The sequence below is a fragment of the Hyla sarda genome, chromosome 7 (genome assembly GCF_029499605.1).
Source record: "Hyla sarda isolate aHylSar1 chromosome 7, aHylSar1.hap1, whole genome shotgun sequence".
NCBI classification, from domain to species: Eukaryota; Metazoa; Chordata; class Amphibia; order Anura; family Hylidae; genus Hyla; species Hyla sarda.
Window position 1 is genome coordinate 76,966,294 of NC_079195.1, and position 19,616 is coordinate 76,985,909.

Sequence of the window (19,616 nt, forward strand, 5' to 3'; positions counted from 1 at the left end):
TAGGAGTGAGGTGACAGGGGTGCCACCCCTCCTATACCTGCTATTGATCGTCAGACGCGACGATCAATAGCGGATCGGGGGCGGCGGGGTTAACTTTCGTTTCCCCCGTTCTGCCCACCCACAATAGGCCGGGCAGAACGGGGGACCGAAGGGGACCGGGCGCCGAAGATCAACTTACCCGTTGGTGGAGGCTGCTGGATGCGATCGGCTGCGGTGATCGACGCGGGCGGCATGTCGTGCGGCGGAAGAGGACGGCTCCCTGGATCCGAGGGAAGCCAGTAAGTTGCCTAGCAACATCTAGAGGGCTACAGTCTGAGACTGTAGCCCTCCAGATGTTGCAAAACTACAACTCCCAGCATTCCCGGACAGCTGTTTGGGCATGCTGGGATTTGCAGTTTTGCTACAGCTGGAGGTTTAGAGACCACTGCACAGTTTGCTGTCTGTGCATGCTGGGATTTGTAGTTTCGCAACATCTGGAGGTTCACAGTTTGGAGATCAGTGCAGTGATCTTTAAACTGTAGCCCTCCAGATGTTGCAAAACTGCAAATCCCAGCATGCCGAAACAGCTGTCTCGGCATGCTGGGAGTTGTAGTTGCGTACCTCTAGCTGTTGCATAACTAAATCTCCCAGCATGCACTTCGGCAATCAGTACATGTTGGGAGTTGTAGTTTTGCAACAGCTATATTTTGGGGGGCATTTTGTCCTATTATCCCTTAAAAATTTTGGGGAAAACTAGCATTTTATTGGAAAAAAAATAAAAATCATTTACACATCCAACTTAAACGAAAAGTCGTCAAACACCTGTGGGGTGTTAAGGCTCACTGGACCCCTTGTTACGTGCCTTGAGGGGTGTAGTTTCCAAAATGGTATGCCATGTGTTTTTTTTTTTTTTTGCTGTTCTGGCACCATAGGGGCTTCCTAAATGCGACATGCCCAACAAAAACAATTTCAGAAAAACTCACTCTCCAAAATCCCATTGTCGCTCCTTCCCTTCTGAGCCCTCTACTGTGCCCGCCGAACACTTGACATACACATATGAGGTATTTCCTTACTCGAGAGAAATTGGGTTACACATTTTAGGAATATTTCTCTCCTTTTACGCCTTGTAAAAATTCAAAAACTGGGTCTACAAGAACATGCCAGTGTAAAAAAATGAAGATTTTGAATTTTCTCCATCAATTTGCTGCTATTCCTGTGAAACACCTAAAGGGTTAACAAACCTTTTGAATACTTTGAGGGGTGCAGTTTTTATAATGGGGTCATTTGTGTGGTATTTCTAATAAGAAGGCCCTTCAAATCCTCTTAAAAACAACTGGTCCCTGAAAAATTTTGATTTTTTATTTTTTTTTTTTTATTGGAAAATTGCTGCTGAACTTTGAAGCCCTCTGATGTCTTCCAAAAGTACAAACACGTCAATTTCATGATGCAAACAAAAAGTAGACCTATTGTTTATGTGAATCAAAATATAATTTATTTGGAATATTCATTTTCCTTACAAGCAGAGAGCTTCAAAGTTTAAAAAAATGCAACATTTTCAATTTTTTTTTCATCAAATTTGGGAATTTTTCACCAAGAAACGATGCAAGTATCGACAAAATTTTACCACTAACATAAAGTAGAATATGTCACGAAAAAAACAATCTCGGAATCAGAATGAATGGTAAAAGCATCCCAGAGTTATTAATGCTTAAAGTGAAAGTGGTCAGATGTTCAAAAAATGGCCGGGTCCTACAGTGAAAATTGTCTGGGTCCTTAAGTGGTTAAATGGCCACTATAACCAAAACTATATTTTTAAAAACAATAATTTTCTAATACTATTTCATTATTTTTTTCCCACAGTTTCCCTTAGAAAACTGCTCCTATAAAAGTGGCCACTAGAGGTCCTCATAAAATGTCCCACACCTGTTACTATGGTTTTTCCGATGTTAGCAACATCAGCTAGTTGGTCAGAATACAGGAAGTGAGAGGGAGGCGTGAGGATCTCTGAACACACAGAGGAGAGCAGACAGTGTGTGCGCTGCTGTGATTGGCTGAGAGGAGGCCACACCCCCTCACACCTCCCCAGCTCTCTGCAGCTCCAGTGAGAGAATGATTCAGTGCACAGCTCCCTCCATAGCATAGAGGAGAAGGAGCAGAAGTGACAGCATGGTCAGCCTTATACAGCAACATGTACCCCAGTAGTAAGGAGATGGGGAGGGGGTTTGTTACAGTGTGCAAGCCCAGTAGTAAGGAGATGGGGGAGGGGGTTTGTTACAGTGTGCAAGCTCAGTAGTAAGGAGATTACATGAGGAGGACAGCTGACAGCTCAGTGACACACAGTGAGGGAGGAAGTTTAGTCATGTACATTGAGGGCAAGAGAGGGACCGGCCCCCTGCCTGAGAGAAGAGGAAAATTCACTGCGATCTGATATTAGCTGATTTTAAAAGAAATACAGAAGCTAGACACATAAAAGTTATATGTACGTGATCAGGAGGAGGTACTGAGTAACATAAGTTTTATTTTAATTTTTTTTCTGTACCGCTTTAACCTCTTCAGGACCCATGACGTATGCATACGTCTTCACACCCTGGGTCTTAAGGACCCATGACGTATGCATACGTCATGGCGTTTTCCGGTCTCTGCCGCTCGCCGGGCAGAGATCGGAACTGGATGCCTGCTGAAATCCTTCAGCAGGCATCCAGGGCAAACGCCAAGGGGGGCCATGTAGGCCCCCCATGTCGGCGATCGCCGCAAATCGCAAGGGAAATCGCCCTTGCGATCTGCGGCGATACCGGGCTGATCGGGTCTCTGGGACCCGACCGCCCGGTAATTTCGCATGATCCCGGCTGTCACAGACAGCCAGGACCATGCTAACGTATAGGAGCGAGGTGGCAAACCTGCCACCTCCTCCTATTCCCTGCGATCTGTCGGTTAGTTAACCGACCAATCGCAGGAGGGGGGGGCGGTTACTTCCTCCCGTCCTGCCCGGCCCCTGAAAGTCCGGAGAGAACGGGAGGAAGACCGGAGGACACGGCGGGGGACGGGGGAGTGCTGGGGACCGGCCCCGGTACTTACCTCGTCCCTGAAGACCCGGATCCCGGCGAGGAAGATGGCGGCGACAGGTGAGTAGATCTTCAGCCGCGGTCGGGCCCTTTACAGCAATGCACGTCGCCGTAAAGCGACATGCATTGCTGTAATAGGACCCTGTAAACTACAACTCCCAGCATGCCCAGACAGCCCTTGGCGTCTGGGCATGCTGGGAGTTGCAGTTTTGCAACATCTGGAGGTCCACAGTTTGGAGACCACTGTGCCCTTCCAGATGTTGCAAAACTACACATCCTCAGCATGCCCTTACTGTCCAGGCATGCTGGGAGTTGTAGTTCTGTAACATCTGGCCCTTCAGATGTTGCAGAACTACAACTCCCAGCATGCCTGGACAGTTTTGGCATACTGGGAGTTCTAGTTTTGCCACATCTGGAAGGGCACAGATTGGGAACCACTGTATTAGTGGTCTGCAAACTGTAGTCCTCCAGATGTTGCAAAACTACAACTCCAAGCATGCTGGGAGTTGTAGTTCGGCAACATCTGGCTCTAAAGATGTTGCCGAACTACTACTCCCAGCATGCCTGAGAATGTTTGGGAGTTGTGGTTTTGCAACAGCTGGAGGCACACTGGTTGGGAAACATTGTTTCCTAACTCAGTGTTTCCCAACCCGTGTGCCTCCAGCTGTTGCAAAACCACAACTCCCAAACATTCTCAGGCATGCTGGGAGTAGTAGTTTTGCAACAGCTGGAGGTCCCCCCCCCCCCCCCCCTGTGAATGTACAGGGTACATTCACATGGGCAGGGGGCTTACAGTGAGTATCGGGCTGCAAGTTTGCGATGCAGCAAATTTTGCGCGGCAGCTCAAACTCGCTGTAACCCCCCCGCCCGTGTGACTGTACCCTAAAAACACTACACTACACTAACACAAGATAAAATAAAAAGTAAAAAACACTACATATACACATACCCCTACACAGCCCCCCTCCCCTCCCCAATAAAAATGAAAAACGCCTGGTACGCCACGGTTTCCAAAATGGAGCCTCCAGCTGTTGCAAAACAACAACTCCCAGTATTGCCAGACAGCCGTTGACTGTCCAGGCATGCTGGGAGTTTTGCAACAGCTGGAGGCACCCTGTTTGGGAATCACTGGCGTAGAATACCCCTATGTCCACCCCTATGCAAATCCCTAATTCAGGCCTCAAATGCACATGGCGCTCTCTCACTTTGGAGCCCTGTCGTATTTCAAGGCAACAGTTTAGGGTCACATATGGGGTATCGCCGTACTCGGGAGAAATTGACTAACAAATTTTGGGGGTCTTTTTCTCCTTTCACCCCTTATGAAAAGGTGAAGTTGGGGTCTACACCAGCATGTTAGTGTAAAAAAATAAACTTTTTACACTAACATGCTGGTGTTGCCCTATACTTTTCATTTTGACAAGAGGTAAAGGGGAAAAAAGCGCCACAAAATTTGTAACACATTTTCTCCCGAGTACGGAGATACCCCATATGTAGGCGTAAAGTGTTCTGGGGGCGCACAACAAGGCCCAGAAGGGAGAGTGCGCCATGTACATTTGAGGTGATTTGCACAGGGGTGGCTGATTGTTACAGCGGTTTTGACAAACGCAAAAAAAACAAAACCCCACATGTGACCCCATTTCGGAAACTACACCCCTCACGGAATGTAATGAGTGGTGCAGTGAGAATTTACACCCCACAGGTGTCTGACAGATCTTTGGAAGAGTGGGCTGTGCAAATTAAAAATGTTGTACAGCCCACTGTTCCAAAGATATGACAGACACCAGTGGGGGGTAAATGCTCATTTTATTCCTTGTTACGTTCCTCAAGGGGTCTAGTTTCCAAAATGGTATGCCATGTGGGGGTTATTTTGCTGTCCTGGCACCATATGGGCTTCCTAAATGCGACATGCCCCCCGAGCAAAATTTGCTCTCAAAAAGCCAAATATGACTCCTTCTCTTCTGAGCATTGTAGTTCGCCCGTAGTGCACTTCAGGTCAACTTATGGGGTACCTCCATAATCAGAAGAGATGTGGTTACAAATTTTGGGGGGTATTTTCTGCTATTAACCCTTGCAAAAATGTGAAATTTGGGGGGAAACACACATTTTAGTGATTTTTTTTTTTTACGTATGCAAAAGTCGTGAAACCCCTGTGGGGTATTAAGGCTCACTTTATTTCTTGTTACGTTCCACAAGGGGTCTAGTTTCCAAAATGGTATGCCATGTGTTTTTTTTTTGCTGTCCTGGCACCATAGGGGCTTCCTAAATGCGACATGCCCCCGAGCAAAATTTGCTCTCAAAAAGCCAAATATGACTCCTTCTCTTCTGAGCATTGTAGTTCACCCATAGTACACCTCAGGTCAACTTATGGGGTACCTTCATACTCAGAAGAGATGGGGTTACAATGTTTGGGGGGTATTTTCTGCTATTAACCCTTGCAAAAATGTGAAATTTGGGGGGAAACACACATTTTTGTGAAATTTTATTTTTATTTTTTTACATATGCAAAAGTCGTGAAACACCTGTGGGGTATTAAGGCTCACTTTATTCCTTGTTACGTACCTCAAGGGGTCTAGTTTCCAAAATGGTATGCCATGTGGGGGATTTTTGCTGTTCTGGCACCATAGGGGCTTCCTAAATGCAACATGCCTCCCAAAAACCATTTAAAAAAAAACGTACTCTCCAAAATCCCCTTGTCGCTCCTTCGCTTCTGAGCCCTCTACTGCGCCCGCCGAACACTTTACATAGACATATGAGGTATGTGCTTACTCGAGAGAAATTGGGCTACAAATATAAGTATACATTTTCTCCTTTTTCCCCTTGTAAAAATTCAAAAATTGGGTCTACAAGAACATGCGAGTGTAAAAAATGGAGATTGTGAATTTTCTCCTTCACTTTGCTGTTATTCCTGTGAAACACCTAAAGGGTTAAAACGCGGACTGAATGTCATTTTGAATACTCTGGGGGGTGCAGTTTTTATAATGGGGTCATTTGTAGGGTATTTCTAATATGAAGACCCTTCAAATCCACTTCAAACCTGAACTGGTCCATGAAAAATTGTGAGTTTGGAAATTTTGTGAAAAATTGGAAAATTGCTGCTGAACTTTGAAGCCCTCTGGTGACTTCCAAAAGTAAAAACACGTAAATTTTATGATGCAAACAAAATTAAAAAAAAAATAAAAAATTATTTGGAATATCCATTTTCCTTACAAGCAGAGAGCTTCAAAGTTAAAAAAAATGCAAAATTTTCAAATTTTTCATAAAATGTTGGGATTTTTCACCAAGAAAGGATGCAAGATACCACAAAATTTTACCACTATGTTAAAGTAGAATATGTCACGAAAAAACAATCTCGGAATCAGAATGATAACTAAAAGCATTCCAGAGTTATTAATGTTTAAAGTGACAGTGGTCAGAATTGCAAAAAATGGCCGGGTCCTGAGGTGTAAAATGGCTGGGTCCTTAAGGGGTTAAGGACACAGCCAATTTTATTTTTGCGCCTTCGTTTTTTTACTCCTCGTCTTCAAAAATCCACAACTCTTTTATATTTCCATTCACAGACCCATATGAGGGCTTGTTTTTTACGTGACCAGTTGCACTTTGTAATGACATCAATCATTTTACCCTAAAATGTGTGGTAACTCCCCCCCCCCCCCCCCCCCCCCAAAAAAAAAAAAATTTTGTGTAAGGGAAATTTTAAACAAAAATCATTTGGAGGGGTTCGTTTTCACGCTGTACACTTTACGGTAAAAAATACTTGTTTTCTTTATTCTTTGGGTTAATAGAATTAAAATGATACCCATGGTTACATACATTTCTATTATTGTACTTCTTTAAAAAATCTCACTTTTTTTTTTACAAAATCAGTACATTTAAAATTGCCCTATTTTGACCACCTCTAACTTTCTTATTTTTCTGTATTCAGGGATGTGTGAGGGCTCATTTTTTGCACCATGATCCTTAGTTTGTTTTAGTACCACGTTTGCACATATGAGGCTTTTTGATTGCTTTTATATAAAAAAAATTTTGGGAAGTTTGATGCAACAAAAAAGCAGAAATTTCTGAAATTTGGGGCTTTTTTAAAACATTTTTTTTTCCATTCGCCGTAGGGAAATTTTATAGTTCAGACATTTACGCATGCGACAATGCCAAATGTTTGTTTATTGCATTTTTTTTTTTTTTACGTTTTTGTGTATTAATATGGGGAAAAGGGGTGATTTCTAACTTTATTGGGGGAGGGGCTTTTTCACATTTCTTTAACTTTTTTGTTTTTTTATACATTTATTTTACACCTTTTTAGTCCCCATAGGGGACTGTTTATAGCAATCATTAGATTGCTAATACTGCCCTGATCAGTATTGGCTATCTTCTGCTCTGGTCTGCTGAAAGGCAGATCAGTGCAGAAGACCCCAGGAAACGGACAGAGGCAGGTGAGGGGTCCTCCATCAGCCATCTTGGCTGATTTGATCCCCGCGGAAGTGCCGCACTGCCACAGATGCCGTGATCTGTATTTGCTGTGATCGCTGATGTCTGTCATTACCGGCGGGTCCGCGGCTGCTGACAGCCGCTGGGAGCCGCTGAGAATGAAGCGAGCGCAGCTCCTGCGCTGGCGTCACAGCCGTGCGGTAAATGTACTGCGATGTGCGTAAAGTGATGCTATGCAGCGCCGTACTTTTTCGGCGTGTGTCCTTAAGGGGTTAAACTAATGAAGTATTGAGTTAGAGGTCTTTAGTCTTCAAGTTCTATTGCGCAGCTCTGTGCAAGGGAGGCGATAGCCAGCCCCCTGTGCTCCCCTGCCTTCTCGATATTCCCTGCTCTGCCTACCCCCGTAATGAATTTGCAAAAGTCTTCCACTATCTAACGTCACTAGGACATGCGAGTGAAAACTTTAGCATATTTATTAAAGAGGTGGGCAGAACGGGGAATATTGAGGAGGCAGGGGAGCACAGCAAGTTGGCTCCCCACCTGCATTGTGCAGATAGTACTAAAAGACTGAAAACCTATGACTCTGCCAATACTTCATTAGTTCACGTAAGTAACCCCTTAAGGACCAAGCCCATTTTAGTCTTAAGGACCAGGCTAATTTTATTTTTGCGTTTTCATTTTTTTGTTTTTTCCTTGCCTTCTAAAATCCATAACTCTTTTATATTTCCATCTACAGACCCATATAAGGGCTTGTTTTTTTTGAATGACCAATTGTAATTGTATTTTACCATAAAATGTACGGCGAACCCAAAACTATATATTTTTATTGAGGAAATTTAAAGTGTAGCTCCCACCATCCTATTTTTTTTTCTGTCCCTGCCTATTACCCATCTATCCCTAACCCCCTCCCTGCTTTTAATTTTTATTTTTACTATATTAAAAATGCTTTTTGTCTGCCTGGCAGTGTGCTCACTACCAGGCAGACTTCCCCAGCAGGCACCACGTCACTGATGCCTGCTGGGGGGGACTTCCGCCCTTAGTTCATCTACACAGGGTGCCTCCAGCTGTTTCATCACTACAACTCCCAGCTTGCCCTGACATCTATTGGCTGTCAGGGCATGCTGGGAGTTGTAGTATTGAAACAGCCGGAGGCACCCTGTGTAGATAAACTATATTAGTTACATGCGGCACTAGCCCATCCCATCCGTCTCCCCCTCCGCCTGCCATACCCCGTTCCCTGCATCACAACACCCCCCCCCCCCCCCCCCATTACACTTACTGCAGAGTCCGGCAGGGGCGGCCTCCCAGCCAGTGGCCACAGGCAGGGAACGAGCGCAGGCTGAATGAAAAAGGACCGATGCCCGGCCGCATCGGTCCTTTTTCAGGCGTGACGTCACGCCAGGCTGCAGCCGGCCACTAGGAGGGAGACCCCTAGTGGCCAGTTTTCAAATGAAAATTAAACAATTTTAATTAAAAAAAAAATAATAAAAGTATATTAGAGATATGTTGTAGTACGTACTACAACATATCAAAAAAATAAAGTTGGTGACCGTGCCCATTTAAATGTAAATTACAATTTTGCACATTTTGGAGGGTTTTGTTTTCACACTGTACACTTTACGGTAAAAGTGACATGTTCTTTATTCTCTGGGTCAATACGATTAAAATGATACCCATGGCTAGATACTTTAATATTTTTGTACCACTTAAAAAAAACTAAAACTTAGTACAAAATCAGTAATCTAAAATCGCCCTATTTTGACCACCTATAACTTTTTCATTTTTCCGTATATAGGGCGGTATGGGGATCACTTTTTGTGCCGTCATCTGTACTCTTATCGATACCACATTTGCATATATAAAACTTTTAGATCATTTTGTATAAAAGTTTTTTGGAATAAAATCTGACCAAAAAGCATAATTTTTGGACTTTTTTTTAAAAAACATTTTTTAAGTTTACGCCATTCACTGTACAGGATCATTAACATTATATTTTTATAGTTCGGACATTTACGCATGCGGCGATACCAAATATGTGTATAGAAAAAATAATTTTTATGCTTTTTGGGGGTAAAATTAGAGAAACTGACAATTTTCGGTTTTAATGGGGGGAGGGGATTTTTCACTTTTATTTTTTTACTTTTTTATTTTTACATTTTCAACTTTTTTTTTTTTTTACATTTTTTATATCCCCATAGGGGACTATCTGTAGCAATCATTTGATTGAGCATAGAGCATAGCACTGATCAGTATTATCGGCTGTCTTCTGCTCTGGTCTGCTTGATCTCAGACTAGAGCAGAAGACGCCGGGAGATGGACGGAGACAAGTGAGGGGACCTCCGTCCGCCGTTACAGATGATCGGATCCCCTCGGCAGCGCTGCGGGTGATCCGATCATCTATTTTAACATGCCGTGATCTGTACTGATCGCGCGGATGTCCGCCATTACCGGCGGGTCCACGGTTGCTGATAGCAGCCGGAACCTGCCGTGTATGGCGCGAGCACCGCTCCGATGCTCCCGGTCATACATGGGAAGTAAATGTACATCCTGGTGTGCGAAGTACCGCCAAACCAGGACGTAGATTTATGTCCGTGGTGGTTAAGGGGTTAAAGCTGTCCACCTGCACTATGACTCAGTATATTGGGTTTAGGGCGGGTGAGCAGCCTGTCAGTTTTGCTTTAATAACATGCGTCAGAACAGTTCTTTAGTCAAACAAGTAACAACTCCCTTAATCTATTTGTCCCAGAACTATAAAGATTATAGTGTATATGTACAAGGGTTGCCTGCTCCTGGAGGGTTCCCCCATATTGTTTCCATCATTTTATAGGAAATGTACATTAACTTTTGTTTTCTTTTTCAATTCTAGTCTCCAAGCCAAGAGAAGCCGCACTTGATGCTCAGTTACTTGTTTTGGCAACAAATCTTGGGAAGGAGAAGGCCAATCAGCTCCAAGCAGACATGACCGTCTTTGAACCAACATCATTTGCTGAGGACCTGGTATGTTTTATGTAGGCATCTGTTAGTAATGTGCAGAAAGCCAATTACAGCTTCTCAAAGACCAGTGTTATTCACACACTGTTAGGGGGAAGTTGCTCTGTTGACCATAGCAACCAATCAGATTGCTTCTTTCATTATCCAGAAGCCTTTTCAAAAATGAAAGAAGCGATCTGATTGGTTGCTATGGGCAACTCAGCAACTTTTCCACTGGACAGGTTTTGATAAGTCTTCCCCTGTGTCTCCAGCTGTTGCAAAACTACAACTCCCAGCATGGCCGGACAGCCAAAGGCTGTCCGGGCATGCTGGGAGTTGTAGTTTTGCAACAGCTAGAGACACAGGGGAAGACTTATCAAAGGATTTAGACTGGTTTTTCATGTCTAAATTTGTTGCACAGTCTAAATACATGCGACTTTTTTTACATGCGACATTTGCTTTAGTGGATTTTTAGAACATGATGCATTCTAGTCTATTTTAGACGGAAAAATGCATTGGTGCTGAATTTATCAATAGCGACTTTTTGGCGAAAAGTGGCATTGACCGAAAGTACGCTGAAATGTCAGACCATGCTGGAGCAGGTTTAAATACAGTCTAAACCATAGACACCGAAGTCTGCGCAGAATTTATCAAGAGCCGTGCGACTTTTGATTAATTAAGCGCTCAATAGACCGGCCTAACCCTCTGTAGTTTGGTCTATATTGATGCAGGAAATAGACTGCTTTGATAAATCTCCCCCACAGTGTTTGGAAAACACTGCCATAGACCTTCGCTGACATACCGTATATACTCGAGTATAAGCCGACCCGAATATAAGCCGAGGCCCCTAATTTTACCCCAAAAAGCCAGTGTCACAATCGCACCCTATCGGTCCAGCCAAGACATTAGAGAGAGTGTGATGGTGCAAGGGTTAAGGCCACCAGACCTCTGGGTATACACTACTAGTCCCAGCAAGTCACCAAATTAACCCTTAGATAAACGTGTTTTACCAGAGCCTCCTTCAGAAAGGTGAGCTCATATATTTAGAGATCAAACACCAGAGCTGATTTATTAAACATTTAATCTGATAAAAGGTATCACAGTGCTAAATATATAAAAATACAGTAACAAATGACATACAGGTATAACAATATATAAAAGAGTTTAGCAAGACAAGTTCAGAAAACAAAAGATGAAGTCCATGAGAGTGAGTTCCACCTGTTCTTAGGATGGTCTTGTCAGCTTTTTGCACAGCCTTGAACAACAGTTGAGTCCCGCATTTTAAGTCTTATCTGCTTCTTTGGAGGGAAACTCCATTCCCCCCCTCCACTCTGATCCCACCAGGTGGGGCATCTCTCTTCCTGACCCCTTATCTCTTTGATCATATGATGAGACCAGAGTGCATGACTTCAAAGGAGATACAAACAAACAGCCAGACCCCCCCCCCCAAAAAAAAATAAATGCAATACACAAAAAACAAAGGATACACCATCTGAATGACCCCTCACCCATGTCTTATAAAACACATGTATGTTTCCATAATCAGGCCTTGGGCCTGACACCCAGGAAAAGTTTATTGACTCGACTATAAGCCTACGGTGCGAAATACATCATCCCCCCCCCCAATCATCCAGACCCCCTTCATCATCATCGCCTGTCAATTCCTTCATCAGTGGTCTTCAACCTGCAGACCTCCAGTTGTAGTTGTAGTTTTGAAACATCTGGAGGTCCGCAGGTTGAAGACCACTGCGGCCTTCATCATCATCCAGACCCCGTCATAATCCCCCCCCCCACTTCATCATCACCCCCTGTCAATCCCTTCATCAGTGGTCTTCAACCTGCGAACCTTCAGATGGTGCAAAACTACAACCCCCAGCATGCCCGGACAGCCATTGGCTGTCCAGGCATGCTGGGAGTTGTAGTTTTGAAACCTCTGGAGGTCCGCAGGTTGAAGACCACTGCGGCCTTCCGTCATCATCCCCTTCCCCCGCCCCCCGTTCATCATCACCGCCTGTCAATCCCTTCATCAGTGGTCTTCAACCTGCGGACCCCCAGGGGTTTCAAAACTACAACTCCCAGCATGCCGTAGTAGTAGTGACATTGCCTTGATGACAATGCACAGGGAAGTTCATGCGCAATGTCCCTGTGCGTCGTCATCAAGGCAACGTCACTACTCCGGGGCCGAAGCGCGGAGAAGAGGCCCCCCCCCCCCCCCGGTAAAAATGGACAGCCCGCAACGACAGCCCGTCCCCACCGGACGGTCCCTGCAGCATAGATGGCCCGGACCAGCTCACCCTAACTTCCCGCCGAGGGGAGGAGAGTACAAAACAAAAGGGGGGGGGGGGGGTGGCTGGATTATGACGAAGGCCGCAGTGGTCTTCAACCTGCGGACCTCCACAGGTTTCAAAACTACAACTCCCAACATGAACGGACAGCCGATGGCCGCCCGTGCTTGCTGGGAGTTGTAGTTTTGCAACATCTGGAGGTCCGCAGGTTGAAGACCACTGATGAAAGGATTGACAGGCGGAGAGTTCACTCGAGTATAAGCCGACTGGGGCGTTTTCAGCACGAAAAATCGTGCTGAAAAACTCGGCTTATACTCGAGTATATATGGTATGTAAAACAAACTTCCACTGCTGAGTGCATCTTATGTCTATGGGGAAGTAAGTGAATATGGCTTTTTACACATCCAGTGCAAGCATCCATACATTCTTGGCAACATCTACAGATAATCCATTCTGATGGTTTTCAACAGTTGTACTGTATCTCGTCAATAGTTATTTCACAGACTTGGTGGCAAATAAAAATAACGCTTAAAGGTCTAGTTACACATACAGTATCTTGCACATATTTGAGAATTTTATGCTGCAGAGTTCAATGTAACCTAACTGACTGAACTCGGCATCAAATCTGCAGCTTGAAATCCTGCCCATTTTTTTTGCAAACTGTTTGACTTTTTGCCCTCTTTTACGCCATGACATCCTTTTTTGAAGAGTGGACAGTTTTGCTGTAAAAGAGGTAAATATACTATAATTTACACCAATAGTCATTATATATTATAGTGAAAATCTACACTAGCTCTGAGCTGACAGTACGATCATCCACAGAAGCAATTTTTTAATACGAGCACCGCTGACTGGGACCGTCCTCTATAGAAGACCACAATATAAAAATGCCATCCCCATAATCGTCTTTGTTAAAAAAAAAATTAAAAAAAAATATTAGACAATTATATGTGGTGTTATTTTTATTTTCTTTTGCATAGTGATTGGGGGGGGGGGGGAGGGGGAGGAGAGAGGAGGGATTATTGAAATTAGTAACAAGAATGTGGATCGGACAGGGCACTGGAACCAGACTTGAGAAGTGTATAGGGGGGAAGGTTTAAAAAAAATTTTTATATTGATGATATGTGAAGATGGAAGTGAAATTTTTATGAAGAATGTATGATTACTGTTATTAAAATGGATTATAAAGATAAATAAATAAAATTATTAGAAAATCATTTATAGTAAAATGTCTTGGCATTGCAGCATTGCAGACAGGTTAGTATACCTGAACCACTAAAAATACTTTTAGTTCATACAAGTATAAAATATAAGTACCCAAAATGTTTGAGGCTGTTTAAAAGTCATGTACTGTATGTATAGTGTGATCGTGAACAAGGCCTAAGAATTAAAGGGGTACTCTGCCCCTAGACATCTTATCCCCTATGCAAAGGATAGGGGATAAAATGTCTGATGAACTCGCGAACCTCCGCCGCTGCACCCGACACTCTAAAGGAACGTTGGGTGCAGCAGAGAGATCGTGGGGGCCCCCAGTGGCGGGACCCCCACGATCAGACATCTTATACCCTATTGTTTGGATAAGGGATAAGATGGCAAGGGGCAGAGTACCTCTTTAAGCCTGGAATTTTACTGCTTAGATTCAATTCCTAGGTTTGGCACACAATTATTTTTTTCAGTATGCCGTATACCTACAGCACTTACCAAAGCAATTTACCAGTCTTAACCTGGATGTAATGGACCAGTGTTGTATTGGCTCAAACAATTGCAATGACAGACATAGTAGGCATAGTCTAACAATGTCTTATGCTTCCTTGCAGCTTTCATTTATGGGCATAAATCGACTGGAAAATCCAGACAGTGACAGTGAAGAGGAGGGTTGTGCCAAAGGTTATCTTGGGGCAGATGCCTGGAAAAAGCTGGGCACTGAAGCAGATAAATACTTTAAAAGAACACCTACATTTCATTTCATGTGAGTATTGGACGATGGTGTTTCTCACAAATGTGTAATATACCCTAAAGAATTAAAGTGACACTTTTATATTTTCAATAGGTTAGGCTCATTTAAGACCGAACCTCCAGTTGTACGTCAAAAGACAGACCGTCAAAAAAGGACTAGTAAAGTGGCGGAGAAGTCTGTGATGCCAGCGCAGGTTTGTAGGTCATATTTTGAAATGATAGTGAGAACTGCATAGTTATTATGTTTGTATTATTTCAATTCCCATTATTATGCACCTTTCTTTTACTGCTGTACAGGTATGGATTAAAGAAGTTGTTTACAGCGCCTGTATTATGTACGTGGAGTGAACAGAGGAGCTTTGTTAGGAAGCCTCTACATGTACTAGTAGTGTGTATGGTTGCCTTTGCAGCTTGTACAAGGGAGACATGGAAAGCAAGTTGCACAGACAAACATCACTTTATAAAAATATGTGGCACACTATTTGTACAGCCATCTTTTTTATCTTCCCAGAACATCCCAACAGTCCCTCTGCTTGCTACCTTTAGAGAAGACAGCTGTGATCAATGCCACCGCTATTCCTTTGATGTTGCTGGGAGGGAAATCACTGGGAACTCTATTTCAGCCTGCCTCTAAGATTGCCTGGTTTTATCCTATTCAATAAAGGGGTGTTCCACCCATAGACATCTTATCCCCTATCCTTTGGATAAGATGTCTGATCGCGGGGGTCCTGCTGGATGCTGGAGGGGGCATGGCGTGACATGAAGTCACAAATGGGGCGTGGTGTGACGTCACGTCTCCAGTCCCGGAAACTCAGAGGTTTCTGAGACTGCAGCAGCACAGAATGCAGATGCTGCATGGAGATCACTGGGGACCCCCCGCGATCAGGCTTCTTATCCCCTATCCTTTGGATAGGGGATAAGATGTCTATAGGCGGAGTACCCCTTTTAAAAATAGCAATTTGTGTACTGTAATAAGAAAGCATTTTCATTAGAAAAGGTATTTTTAAAGTTGTCCCTTCACAATAAGACTTGGTTCACTGTAGGCATGTACTGATACATTCTTTTTTTTTTTCTTCGATTCAAAAAAGGGTTTTATTGAGAAAAGACAACAGAACATTATACATCTTGGAAACATTAGACAAATTGGCCTCGAGGACCCAAGGTGCACAACATACACAAACCATTGACAGTGTAAATCCATCTGCACAAAGGTAGAACATGGAAAAACATGCCAGTTAATGAATGTTAGCCAGAAAGAGCATTGAGGATATTTAATGGGAGGGATCAAAAAAACTGGGAGGATAAGTCTCTCAGGCTGTATAGTCAATAAGCATATTAGGGGTAGGTTAGGACACGGACAAAACAAAACGCATAGTACACAACAACGACTAAAGACACACTCATGTACGAGTAGAGATATCGCTTACTGATACTGTCCAGATTGCTATCCCAGTCACTCTGTGTGAAATTGCAGTCAGTTCTCTCTGCCCGCCCCTCTGTCTGCTGATTGGTCCCCTGACACCGGACTTCTAATGATTGGCAGGCAGACGGACTCTTGAAATTATTGAACGTCCATTTTTATATATTTAAGATGCGGTTATGGGGCAGATGATGGGTATCGGAACATAAGTACAAGGAGCGGATAAAAACAACACAAAAAGTCCTTCCTCTGTTTTTCTCTGAGTTGGTTCCACCTTGGTCTTAGCTAAACATTTCTGAGTAAAATACTATGTGTGAACACAGCCTCAATCATAGACTCAAATGAACCTGCCTTTGATGGATGAATAAAAGGCTGAACCAATATAACAGTATTTGTTGGTGTAGATAAGGGTTTTTCACATTTTTCTATTGAGTTCTCAAATGCCAGCAGTTGGTGATGGTAGACCTACATTTATCAGCTTCTTCTGATACAGTAACCATCAGCACTACCCTTGATGGCTATACACTTCACATGCCATGTCTGTTTGTTACATTGGCACTAGCTGCATTCCTCAGTGATGCTCAGCCATAAGCACAAAGCATCTCCACAATTCAATCCCAATGTAAGAAAATCCAGCGGCACTCACCTCCATACAACAATAAATTTTATAAGTTCACACACGTAGGTAAGAACTGGAAGGGAGGAAGAGTCACTTTCCACTCTGTAGCTGTTTCTTGCTTTCTTGAGGTGAGTGGAAGATGACTTGTCCTTCTGTCTGACTTTTACCTACCTGTTATTTCCATTTAGGTGAATGTACAGAGTGTGCAGTGAGGAGACTGCAGCATTCACACAAGAACAGCAGCCCCTTCTATCAGCTGATCGACAGGTGGTGCCGCAAATCAGGCGCCAAGAGATTGCATATTCATGGCTTTTTTCTTTTGACAATCAGTCATAAGTTTAAAAGTCCTGGAAAACGACTTTTACATATCATTATGTAATAATCACTAATCATCTGAACCATTGTTGCAGTTGAAAAGAATGGAAGAGTCTCACCAAGAAGCTACAGAGAAAGAAGTAGAAAGAATTTTAGGATTCCTGCAAAGTTACTTCAACGAGGATCGTAAGTGCCAAATACTCTTATGAAAGTGTTGTCACATAGTATATAGTTCTACAACTGCAATTAATCAGAATAACTCTCCTCCTTTTGTTCACGTGGCAAAATATTAGATCCCAGGGTGGCCTTGATATGCTAGAATTATCACAACAAAGTACAGTGATCCCTCAACTTACAATGGCCTCAACATATAATAGTTTCAACATACAATGGTCTTTTCTGGACCATTGTAACTTGAAACCAAACTCAACATACAATGTACAGACAGTCCAGATCTGTGAAATGTGTCAATGACTGGAAGATCTGGCCAATCAGAATGGGCAATTTACAGGTAAAACCCCCTGTATTACTGAAGCGTATGCACTGACTGGTGTCTGGTAGCACCCCCTACAGTACACGGGGGTAAAACATGTTCTGTACTACTCTGTACCAGGGTTAGCTCCATGTTACTTTTTTAGGGCACTGTGTAATGTATAGGACCCCAAAGAAGCTCCTGACCTCTTCATAGACCAGTGTTTCCCAAGCAGGGTGCCCCCAGCTGTTGCAAAACTACAACTCCCAGCATGCTCGGACAGCCTTTGGCTGTCCGGGCATGCTGGGATTTGTAGTTTTGCAACAGCTGGAGGCTCCCTGCTTGGGAAACACTGACATAAACAGTGATTTAAAGCTTCCAGCAGATCTTTCTTACTTTTATATGTAAGGATTTGCTTTATCTGTATTAGTCATCTACTTATTTTTCTTTAATCCTCACTTTTTCCTATTTTTAGATGACATTTTGGTGGCTTCAGAACCAATTAACAATTTTCCATAGAGTTCTGGTCTCAACATACAATGGTTTCAACATACAATGGTCGTCCCAGAACCAATTCATATTGTAACTTGTGGGACCACTGTATTTATAATGTTTATATACTCGAAAAATAAACAATAGTCATTATGATATAAGTGATTGGTATTACTGGGATTCTCGCTGCTGCCAGAAATCGGGGTGAATGGTTCTCTGTTCCCAGCAAATAGTTAGGTGTTCAGGAATACCATCTAAACCCTTACAGGGGTACTCCACCCCTAGACATTTTATCCCCTATCCAAAGGATAATGGGGGTCCCCAGCAATGTCTGATTGCTGGGGACCCCCAGTGATCTTCCTGCTACACCTAGCATTTGTTTAGAGCATCGGGTGCACCTCCGGAGGCTTGTGACGCCACGCCCGCTCGTGACTTCACAGCCACATCCCCTCAATGCAAGTCTATGTGAGGGGGCGTGATGGCCTTCATGCCCCCTCCCATAGACTTGTATTGAGGGGGCATGGCCGTAACGTTACAAGCCTCCACATCGCCAGTCATCCGGCACGGAGCGAAGTTCACTCCGTGCACCGGATGTCTGGGGTGCCGCAGCCGAGATCACGGGGTCCCCGCGATCAGGCATCTTATCCTCTATCCTTTGGATAGGGGTTACGATGTCTAGGGGCGGAGCACCCCTTTAATGCACCATGATATACCTGTACGCCATTGATCGCTTTACACAGATTCACCATGATGTATGGTTTTGCCATGGTGATCACAGAGAAGCCCGGCATGGTGACAACTGCCTCCCACTTTAATATAATTGGGGGGGGTCACATTCACAGATCCAATTCCATAAATCCCGCTTGGGGGTATGGTGCTTGGTACACATACTGTCACACAGTGCCTGAAATGGGAGTGCACACTAGGTTATTTACCTGGTGACAGATTTAATAAGCTCAGCATGTCCATGTGTGGCCTACAATATAACGTATATGACGGTATTGATGTAAAAAAAAAAAAAAACTATTTTTGTTTGTTTTGGGACGTTCAAAACTATCCCTTCCCTTCTTCTATTCATATACATATAACATCTAGCTGCTGTGCCCAGTAACAAAACCCTAAAAAGCAGCTGATGTGTACACAGCCTAAAATAAAGTGTTAGGTTAAAGGCTATAAGTAGAAAAACTATTAAGGAACTGCTTGTTCTTGTCTCTTTTCAATTCAGTGTGAACAAAGTGTTTGCTCCATGTGACTTTATTCTTGGCTGAGCTTCAGAAGTGTAGAATTTGTGGAATTAGAGTCTTATCAAATCTGAATGTCCCCATTTGAATCTTGATTTCTTCTCTTTTACAGCGGATACTCCTATATCCTTTTTTGATTTTGTTGTTGATCCAAATTCTTTTCCTCGAACAGTTGAGAACATCTTCCATGTTTCCTTTATAATTCGGGTAAGCTTTGTTTTTGTTTTTTTTTCCAGACAAAAAAGTTGACAAAAAATGTCAATGCTGTGGTCATCTATGAAAACAGTAAGTAGTAAAAGTAGTAGTAATATATACATTTTTTATTTTCTTCAGGATGGCTTTGCAAGAATAAAGCTTGATCACGATAAATTGCCAGTAATAGG

The 19,616-nt window shown here is 43.4% G+C and overlaps 1 protein-coding gene across 3 annotated transcripts in view; it reads left to right on the forward strand.

Moving 5' to 3' along the window:
• NSMCE4A (NSE4 homolog A, SMC5-SMC6 complex component) overlaps window positions 1-19,616 on the forward strand; it is a 51,537-nt gene that overhangs the window by 13,203 nt on the left and 18,718 nt on the right. For all 3 annotated transcript variants that reach the window (XM_056529731.1, XM_056529729.1, XM_056529730.1), the window contains 6 exons: window positions 10,330-10,460; window positions 14,536-14,687; window positions 14,769-14,868; window positions 17,124-17,214; window positions 19,346-19,440; window positions 19,567-19,615. In XM_056529731.1, the coding sequence (XP_056385706.1) occupies window positions 10,330-10,460; window positions 14,536-14,687; window positions 14,769-14,868; window positions 17,124-17,214; window positions 19,346-19,440; window positions 19,567-19,615 (618 nt within the window). The remainder of the gene's footprint in view (window positions 1-10,329; window positions 10,461-14,535; window positions 14,688-14,768; window positions 14,869-17,123; window positions 17,215-19,345; window positions 19,441-19,566; window position 19,616) is intronic.